Source organism: Laccaria bicolor, genomic scaffold (genome assembly GCF_000143565.1).
Source record: "Laccaria bicolor S238N-H82 LACBIscaffold_86 genomic scaffold, whole genome shotgun sequence".
Lineage (NCBI taxonomy): Eukaryota > Fungi > Basidiomycota > Agaricomycetes > Agaricales > Hydnangiaceae > Laccaria > Laccaria bicolor.
The window spans coordinates 28,408-39,259 of NW_001889957.1; the positions used below are offsets into that span (position 1 = coordinate 28,408).

Here is a 10,852-nt window from a genome sequence, read left to right on the forward strand (position 1 = left end):
GCTTTTTCATTAGATAGTTTGTAGTGTGCGCTTTTTGAGACTACAAAGTTTGTAGTGTACATTTTTTCATTAGAAAAATTTGTAGTGTGCACTTTTTGAGACTACAAAAGTTTGTAGTGTCCGCTTTTTGAGACTACAAGTTGCCATGTAGTTTGTGGTGTCATTGACCCTGTCTAGGTGATGGGCATGAGGTTGAAGGATTGCCATGATATTGCCAGTGCTGCAGCATGAGTTTTTGACATTATGCACAGGTTGTCTTTCACATTAGGAAAGGCTATTCTAAGCCTTTCATATTGATACCTACTGTCCTATCTTAAAACATAATTATGAGTTCATGTGGAGATATGGCTGAAGGATTGACATGACATTGCCAGTTTTTGACATCATGACCAAGTTGGCTTTCACACTGTCTGCTTTCACATTCATAGCTACTGGCCTGTCCCAAACATAGTCAACTTTGATACAGCTCTTTGAGGGCCATATGATGATGGGCTGATTCATCCTTGGAGGTGTCTTTAAGTCAGGTCATGTTGTAAGTTGACCATGTATTGAGTAGATATCAACATGAATAGCCTCCTCTAGCTTGAAAGCCAACTTGGGCATGATGTGAGAAACTGATGATGTGGCAATAGCAATATGTCAAGTCATGTCAATCCTTCAGCCATATCCCTACATGAGCTTACAATTATGTTTTGAGATAGGACAGTAGGTATCAATATGAAGGCATAGAATAGCCTTTCCTAATATGAAAGACAACTTGTGCATGATCTCAAAAACTAATGCTACAGCACTGGCAATATGATGGCATTCCTTCAACCTCATCCCCATAACATAGATAGGGCCAAGGACACCATAAACTACATGTCAACTACAAACTTTTCTAATGAAAAAGCGCAACACTACAAACTTTTGTAGTTTCAAAAATCACACACTACAAACTTTTGTAATGAAAAAGCACAACACTACAAACTTTTGTAGTCTCAAAAAGCGGACACTACAAACTTTGTAGTCAAGATAACCTTTTGACCCTAACCCTAACTTTGTAGTCTAAGTCCAAGCTTTTGTAGTCAAAGTCCAACTTTTGTAGTCTTTTATAGTCTATCAGTAAACTTTGTAGTCTAAGTCTGACTTTTTTGTAGGCTATCAGTAAACTTGGTAGTCTATAGACTTTTGTAGTCTTTTGTAGTGTATAAGTAAACTTTGTAGTCTAAGTTCAGCTTTTGTAGTCGTTTGTAGTCTATCAGTAAACTTTGTAGTCTAAGTCCGACTTTTTTGTAGTCTATCAGCAAACTTGGTAGTCTATATCTGACTCTTATAGTACTTCCTTTTTTGGTCATTTTCCCCACGATACAATAATTGTAGCCCTTTCTTTTAGCCTTCTAAATATACTGAAATCATGTTATTTGGTTTTGTTTTCATTAAGAAAAACACAAAAAACACAACACAACACTTTTGAAATTCTTTTACCTCATATCTCCACAACAGGAGCACTTCAGAACATAATTCAAACAGATTTGGGAAGCTACAGTATAGGGCTACAACTTTCGCTTTTTGACCATTTTTGTTAATTGGTCATGTGACCATCATCCCAACATCCTCTTACATGGACCCTGATAGGTAAAGTTATTCTCCTCTTGGTTTTCTTCACTTTTTAGTCAAACCAGGTGATATTTCCCTTTTGGGATGGACCCTGAAGGCAGTGCCTGATGTTCTGTATTCAAAGCATTCATGCCCTGGGTATCCATTGAAAAATCACAATGAAATGCACAGGGCCACATTTGGAAAATCACAATGAAATACCCAGGGCTACATTTGAAAAATCACAATGAAATGCACAGGGCATCTATTGAAAAATCACAATGAAATGCCCAGGGCTACATTTGAAAAATCACAATGATATTGCTCATGTAGCTAATGAAAGTTGCAATGATATCACCCAGGCACCTAATGAAAATTGCAATGATATCGGCCAGATAAATAATGAAAATCGCAATGATATTGACCAAGTAGCTAATGAAATTTCCAATGCTATTGCCCAGGTTTCTAATGAAAATCGGAATGATATTGACCAAGTAGCTAATGAAATTTCCAATGATTTCGCCCAGGTTTCTAATGAAAATTGCAATGATATCAGCCAAGTAGCTAATGGAATTTCCCATAATATCACCCAGGTATCTAATGAAAATCACAATGATATCAGCCAGATAACTAATGAAAATTGCAAATGATATCGCCCATGTAGCTAATGAAATTTCCAATAATATCGCCCAGGTATGTAATGAAAACCACAATGATATTGGCCAGATAACTAATGAAAATCACAATGATATTGGCCAAGTAGCTAATGAAAATTGCCTAATGAAAATGCATGGTAACTGGAATGATTCCTATCATAAAGACTGTGGACTTATACACAGGGAGCCCTAGGCAGTTACCTTATTTTTATGATAGGGGTGGTACCCACTAGTGCCATCGTACTGTTCTCGCAGGAGATGAGGGGTGGTCGGTAATGGACAAGCATGGCCAGAACACGTTTCTGACCGTGCTCACGACCCTCGTCTGGTGGCATTCCGGTCTCCTGGACAAGGGGAAAGAGGGGGTCAATGACCCAGGTTGGACAGCCGCTGTGGAGGATGTGCAGTGGGTCTTGTCCCAGGTTCTGGGTTGGAAGTAAGTGTCCAGACTTTTATGCCTGGATAACTTCGTTCTCATTAAACCGCAGAGCGACACTTGCTCCCCAAGTCACCTTGACTGCCAAGTTGACGAAGCAGACGATGACTGCGAAAAAGCGCAAGCGCTGAGGTTCAACTCAAATCAGTGTTGGCTTAAATTGCCTCTTTTATTATCTTGTAGATTAATGCCGATAGCTCAGTCTTGTTTTGTAATTGACGGTATGGTACAGCCGTACATAGTAAAATGATATATCTTGTGCATAACGACGCGACACATTCAACATAGTGACGCCAATGTGTTCAACATGTAGTCACATGACAAATGTTCAACTTGGCAGTTTCGTGTTCAACAAGCGGTTGCATTCATTTCTCAAAGAAAGAACGGATTGCATATGCATATACATTGATGATTACATTGTGCGAGTATAAGAGAAATAAAATACAAACATATGAAAAACAAAACACACACACATGATAAACAAACGAGGTCTAGACATGCACGCATGATAACCAAAACAAAGTGAAAAGAAAATATGAACGTATGAATGTCGAAAAACATAACAGATGCAGGGTGAACGAGTACCAGATAGCTGCGGACGGAGTGACAAGTATTGATGGAGCCAAAGGGAAGGCAGGGTAAGGCAAGATTTTGAGTGGAGAAGCCGATTTTGATGAGACGTGCACACAGGTTAAAAATAGAAAGGCCAGGAACATATCCACATTGCCGGAAACATATCTGACATGTGGAATCAACGGAAATCATATCGCGCATCGATATTGATGGGAGGGAACACCCAAATCAACCCAAATAAGAGACAATTGATGCCAGAAACAAATGGAAACATGTCAGGCTAAAAATAGATGATGTAGAACCATATTCTGAGCAGAAAACCTATTCTAGGGGTATATTTCATTATAGGTGGATTTTTTTTTTCAATTTCCGGTCCTACTACAAGAAGGCAGTACTTTACCCTCCCTGGGTTATTCCATATGGAATGGATGGAATGGGGGGTGGACTGCACAAATTCCAGATGGATTCCATGGAGTGGGGGATGGATTCCATGACTTTGGGGGATGGATTCCATGGAATGGGGGATGGATTCCATGGAATGGCTGATGGATTCCATACTTCCCCCACATGGATTCCATACTTTTTCCACATGGATTCCATACTTTTTTCAGATGGAATCCATACTCTATTCTATATGTTCTATACCATTTTAAGGGTGGAATCCATATGGAATCCACATGGAATGACTTTATGAAATAATTCTAAGTTGAGCAGGAAAAATTGAAATGTATTAAATAAATAGACTACACAATTTATTTTTACTATTCTCAATATTTAAGGGAGGGGGGAAGACAGGGGGAAGTGATGGAGGGGGGAGGATGTAGTAGAGAGTGAGGGGGGAGGGAGGGGGAAGGAGTGATGGAGGAGAGAGGGAGTGGTGAAGGGAGGGAGTGGTGAAGGGTGAGGTGGGAATGGATGGAGGGGGGAGCAATGGGAGGGGGAGAAATGGGAGGGGGAGAAACAAGGGAGGGAGGGGGGATGATGGAAGGGTGGTGGTGAGGAATGATGGAGGGAGGGGAGCTCACCTGGGCTCGTCGTTGCCCATTTCCGTTGACACGAGCGGAATCCTCTGTGCGTGGGCGCACGTCATCGTCGGTCGTGGGTGGTGGGCTGTATTGGCGTCCATGGGGGTGGGTTGCCGTTTCGTTCGTCTTCGCGTTGGCGTTTGCATTGCGCTCGTGGGTGTTCGTTGTCATGCATGGGCATTCGTTGTCGTGTCGTGGGCGCTTGTGGGCAGTCGTTGTCGTGGGCGGGCGTTCGTGGGCGGTGGGGTCGTGTCGTCGTCTTCATCTGCTGGGCGTTCGTTTTCGTTCGCGTGCGGTCGTCTCGTGGGCGTTCGTGGGCGCTGCAGCGTTCATGGGTGGGCGGGCTCATTGGTTGTCGTGTCGTGGGCGTTTGGTGTCGTGTCTGGGCGCTCGTTTCTTTTCGTGGGCGCTCATGGGCAGTGGGGGTCGTGTGGGGCGGTGTGCGTCGTTTGTGGGTGGGCGGGCTCGTCGGTTGTCGTGTCCGTTCATCGTTTGGTTGCCACATCGCTGACCGCGACGTCGCACCTGGTTTGTTGTTGTCAAAAGGTGGACTGGGAGGGGTTACCCAGTCCACTTACCTGGGCTGCAGTTGAGGCGGAACGTCCATTGACATTCCGTGTTGTTGTCGTCGCCTCCCATCTGTGTGACGTGGCGTTGCCACGTCGTGTGGCTCTTGTAATGGCGGGGTCGTTGTTGACAACGTTGCATGTCGTCGTGCATCGTCAGCGTGGTCGTCGTCATCAGCGTGGTTGTTGTGGTTGTCGTCGATGTCGCGGGCGGTCGTGGCTTGAGACGGTGGGGTGGATGGTGATGGTGATGGTGGAAGGAAGAAACGACGTGGCATTGGCAACGCATCGTGTCACGTTTGGGACACCACGTGACAAAAGGCGGTATATACATACCTTGACTTTACCATATAATAATGCCTTCATGGCTCAGTTGGTTTGAGCACTGCTAATATTGATGAGGTTGAGAGTTCAATTCCTGTAGATGTAAAATTTCTATTTTTACTTAAATATAGTAAGGACACTATAAATACTGTATTCTAATTGTATAATGGTCATCCATGGAATCCATATGGAGTGGTGTTGGAGTCCATATGGAATTAATCATTCCATGACCATTCCATGGTCATTCCATATGGAATCCATGAGGTCTATGGAATAAGAAAATGGCTGGGTCCTCAGCCAACATGGATTCCATGGATTCCACATGGATTCCATATGGAATAACCCGGGGAAGGTAAAGACCTCCAAGAAGGAATGAGGATCCACATGAATATGCCATTTGAAGTTTTGGATAGTTGCAGGCTATATGGAAAACAGTAGTGTGGATTTTCCTGGGGTCAAATGGTCAAAAACTACAGCCTGGGCTGGAGGTGAGGAGAAATAGAGTTCAGGTTTATATAGTAGAAAACGGTGGCTTGGGATAAAGACTGGTAAACAGTGGGTGAAAGAAAAGGAGGAAAAAGTGATCGACGATGAGAATTGGGGATGGACAAACAAAGTGTATGTGCATAAAGGTCATGAGGGGTCTCCTCTAACACTCCCCCAGATGATGAGGGACCTCTAGATGTCCAACTTGAGTGCTCTGATGAGCTTTTGATGGGTAATGCGAGGGAGTGGCTTGGTGAAAATGTCAGCTAAGTTCTCCTCGGATGGGATTTGGATGAGGTCAATCTCCTCTTCTGCTACTCGTTCCCTGATGTAATGGTGGCAGATATCAATATGCTTTGCACGTGCATGTCCCTTGGTGTTGAGGGTAAGAGCAATAGTGGCGGCGTTGTCGCTGTGGAGCATGGCTGGAAAATTGCATGTGAGCCCAATCTCAGACATGAAAGAGAACATCCATAGCGCCTGTTGCGCTGTGTGGGTTAGCATCATATATTCTGCTTCTGTAGTTGAAAGTGCGACGGTTGCCTGGCACTTCGCACTCCATGATACTGCGCCCCCAGCCATGGTGAAGACATAACCTGAGGTGGATCTGCATGTGTCAATGTCTCCTGCATAGTCAGCGTCCACGAAACTGATGGGATTGAGGCTACCTCCACAGTGGTAAGTAATTTTGTAGCCAAGTGTCCCCTTGAGATACGCGAGGAGATGGAGCATTGCTTTCCAATGCGCTGGTCCTGGGTTCACTTGGAAACGTGCGAGAACGCTGAGGGCGTAGGTGATGTCAGGACAAGTGGCGACCTGTGCCCACATGCATGAGCCTAGTGCTTCGCGATATGGTTTGTTGGCCATGTAGTGATGGTCTTCGTCTGATTTGGGGGAGTCGGACTCAGATAGGAGAGTGCCTGAGGGGAGTGGGGTGGATTTGGCGTTGCAGTTTAACATTCCAAAACGTTCTAAAACACGTCGGAGGTAAGCTTCTTGTGATAAAGAGATCGCACCTGTATGCTTTTCCTTTTCTACTCGAATTCACAGAATATACCCCTGGTCTCCAACATCTTTTATCTCAAAGCATGTCTCGAATTCCCTTTTTGCCCTCTCTGCCCCTTCCTTTGTCAAGGATGCCCCAAAAATGTTGTTGGTGTAGGTACTGGTGATAGTGTGTTCTCCATTGATCATGCAGGAGTGAACACATGGGTCTGCCTGTGATTTGTAGTATCCCAAGGACTTGTATGCGCTGGACATTTCGCTTTGGAAATTGTAGCCACCTTGCATCATTCCGTATACGGTTTTGACGACCCATAGGACCTTGTCTTCCTCCCCCCGGGTGACAAAACCTTGGGGTTGCGGCATGTAAGTGGTGAACTTGTTGTTGCTGTAGAGGTACGCAGCGATGATGTCAACCTGCCAGAGATGTAAGTCGGGGGGGGCGGCGGTGGCGGCGACCATGCGGAAAGATTCCACGCGTATGACAGAGGCATAAGTCTGGTCATAATCCAGGCCCGGGATTTGGGTGTAACCCTTCGTGACCAGACGAGCCTTGCACTTGATAATGTCACCATCAGCATTGTATTTGTTCGCATAGACCCACATCGAGTCTATGACATGTGTGTCGGATGGCACACCAACCAGCTCAAACACCCCTCTCCCCCAGGACAGACCATTCGGTCTCCATAGCGGGTTTCCACAAATCGGGGTGTGTCATCGCCTCCCAGTAATGTTGTGGGACCTGGGAGTCAGGGAGCGTGGTTAGCAAGGCAGTCGTGTTTGGTGTGGGTGCACCAGTTCGGAGCATGGCGAGACGTGAAGAGCACCAAGGGGCCATTGATGGCTCCAGTGTCGGTGTGTCTCCAGTGGGTGTATCGGAGGTCATGGAGATGAAGCTAGGCATGGGATGTAGAGGTGGATCAGTGGCATGAGGATGTGGTGCGAGCGGTTTTGGTGGGATAACAATACCAGGTGCATTGCTGACATCCTGGGGGGTTGTAGGGGTCGCATCGTCGTGGTCGTGGTCATGGTCGATGATCTCAAGAGCGGGCATATCATTGTCAGAGATAGTGCAGTGTCCTTTCCCTTCTTCAAAGATGACATCACGACTTTTGATCGTCATGCCTGATGCCCTATCCCATAATTTATAAGTCCCGTGCCTGAAGTACCCTATCAGGACATATTTGATTGATCGAGGTGAGAGCTTTGACATGTGTATCTCCTCCAGATCTTGGCATATGCAGTGCAACCGAAAGGGCGTAAGTGGGACACATCCTGACGTTTGCTGGTCCACTTCTCAGCAGGTATACATCCAGGATGGCAAGTGGAGGGGATAAGGTTGTCTGTGTAGATTGTGAAAGACACTGCATCAGCCCAGAGGGATGGAGATAGACCGGAGTCAGCAAGAAGACACTGGGTTCTTTCAATGATGGTGTGCATCCCATGTTCTGCCACCCCATTTTGGCCATGTGCATAAGGTGCGCTAAACTCCACTGTAATGCCGTGCTTTGTTGTGTACTCCCTCCATTTCTCGTTGAAGGATTCGTTCCCCATGTCAACTCTCACTTGAATCAACTTCTTCCCAGTCTCCCGCTCTGACTTGACATGGAATTCGGCGAAGGCGCAAAGGGTTGTGTCAGCGGATTTTGAGTTTAGGAAGTACCCAACACGGTAAGAGGATCCTCTGTCATTGAAGGCCATCATGTATTCTGCTCCCCCTACAGAACGAATGCATGCAGGTCCCCACAGGTCAATGTATACTCACTCCAACACCTCGGTCTCAGGTTCTATCACCCCATCATATGGGCATGTGGTCTGCTTCCCATATATGCAGTCCTCGCACTTCCCTTTGAGCTCGACATTTCCCACAATGTCGAGCCCATCGATTAATCCCTTCTTAGCCATATCGACTAGTGTTTAAAGGTTCAGTTCAGTCCGGTTTTTTGCCCCGAAAACGCGCAACCGTGGACCGCAACCGGTCCAGGACCGACCAAGATATTGAGGGGACCGAACCGAACCACCTAGGACCGGTGTTTTGCGGTCCATGATACCGGTTCAGACCGATCCAGACCGGTTTTTTTGCGTATAATTTATTATACCGATATAAACCATTTGTATCTCAACCATTATTACTCTGAAAAATAAACGGGTTATATAAAGTAGTAAAGCATATAAATACCCGTCATTCTACCAATTTTCAAGAGATTTAATGAAGATTTGACATAGCTATGACTGAAACCGAATTACATCTCATAGAGACTTGGGTAAAATATGGATTTGGTTATATCTTTCTCAATTCTTAACCGTTTTTGATGAAACAAAAACCCAATAAAAGGCAATAAACGTGGTTACAAGGCTATGTAACGCACGTGACCGTTTAACCGGTTACAACCGATCAAAACCGGTCTTTGAACGGTTTTAAAAGATTTTCGAAATGAGGCAACCGGCAACCGGACCAACCCCAAATTGGGGCAACTGCAACCGAAAAGAAGACCGGACCATGGTCCGGTTCAGTTCGGTCCACCGGTTTTTTTCGGTCCTATGGACTGAACCTTTAAACACTAATATCGACAATCGATCGCGTGCCTGCATGCCTGAAGTGTCGATGCCATACTTCGAGATTGGTGGGTTTAGTGAGGGAATGGGCAATAAGAGTGTGTGTAGTGGGGGTTCGAGGTTTGACGGACAGTAAGTACATGCCATTGCTCCCAGCACCTCTCATCAGCGGTCTCTTCTGTCCCTCATGTAGATCATAGAAAGTCACGCCTCCACCTCCAAAGAGTGCCCAGCAATTTGCCTCGTCAAGTTTCCCAATGGAGACGAGGTTGGCGATAAGGTCAGGTGTGTGGACTGCATGTTTAAATGTTAACATGGTTTTTAGGGAGCCGGATATGATGGTCTTGGTGACAGACCCATGTCCGATGATACGGAATGACTGGTGGCTACCACTTTTATCATTAAACATGGACATAGGTCCATGTCCTTTCATACAAACTGTCACAAAGTTTATGAGAGGCATTTCATTAGGATGTCCTATCAATTTCATTCATGTAATTGTCTGAGCTTTTCATAAACTTTGGGGAGGTTTTGAGATATATTTCATAAGTCTTCATACTGATTTCATTACTGATTTCATATTTCCCTGGTGATTTCATTGTGCTTTCATTGGAATGTCCAGAGTATTTCATTGAACTTTCATTGAATATTTCATTAGAATGTCCAGGGTATTTCATTGTGCTTTCATTGAATATTTCATTAGAATATCTGGGGTATTTCATTGTGCTTTCATTAGAATTTTCAGGACATTTCATTGTGCTTTCATTGAATATTTCATTAGAATGTCCAGGATATTTTATTGCGCTTTCATTGAATGTCCAGGGTATTTCATTGTGCTTTCCTTGAGTATTTCATTAGAATATCTGGGGTATTTCATTGTGCTTTCATTAGAATTTCCAGGACATTTCATTGTGCTTTCATTAGAATATGCAGGGTATTTCATTGCACTTTCATTGAATATTTCATTAGAATGTCTAGGGTATTTCATTGTGCTTTCATTGAATATTTCATTAGAATGTCTGGGGTATTTCATTGCACTTTCATTAGAATTTTCAGGACATTTCATTGTGCTTTCATTGAATATTTCATTGTTGACACATGTCAGGGTCCATCTAATGGGCTCTTGGGAGGGTGGTCACATGACCAACTTAGAAAAGCGATGGGGTGCGAAACACCATGAGCAGGGTGCTCAAGTGGGTGGGCGTTGGCCGCAAAACAACGGGGGGTGGGCGCTATTAGTAAAATGGATGGGAAAGGGGAAGGAAAAGTGTTTGGGGGGCTGGGTGGGCGCAAAATGACGGGGAATGGGCGCTGTTAGCAAAACAGATGGGAATGGGGACAGAAAAGCATTTGGGTGCAAAATGCAATGGGCAGGTGTGCTTGGGTGGGTGGGCGTTCGGCGTGAAATGACATGGGTTCAGCGCTGTGGGCAAAACGAATGGGAAAGGGGGGTGGAATGATTCGAGGGTGCCGTACGTGAACCAGCGGCAGGCTGTGGTGCTGTTGAATTGGTCAATCAGGGCTGTAATTGAGGGGGGGAGACATACTGTGGGCCCCACAGGGTTACAACCTGCTTTTGGAGGCGTCAGTGGCCAATTAGACATAAAGAAGGGAGGGAGGCTTACCTGTGGGACCCACGAATGTTGTTCA

At 45.1% G+C, this 10,852-nt stretch overlaps 1 protein-coding gene across 1 annotated transcript; it reads right to left on the reverse strand.

The window, feature by feature from the left end:
* Positions 1–4,010: 4,010 nt before the first annotated feature.
* Positions 4,011–5,112, reverse strand: LACBIDRAFT_335407 (uncharacterized protein; the record flags this gene model as incomplete). The annotated part of the gene is made up of 2 exons (XM_001890276.1): positions 4,011–4,527; positions 4,847–5,112. The coding sequence occupies 2 exons, from the start codon at positions 5,110–5,112 to the stop codon at positions 4,011–4,013; spliced, it is 783 nt and encodes a 260-aa protein (XP_001890311.1).
* Positions 5,113–10,852: the final 5,740 nt, after the last annotated feature.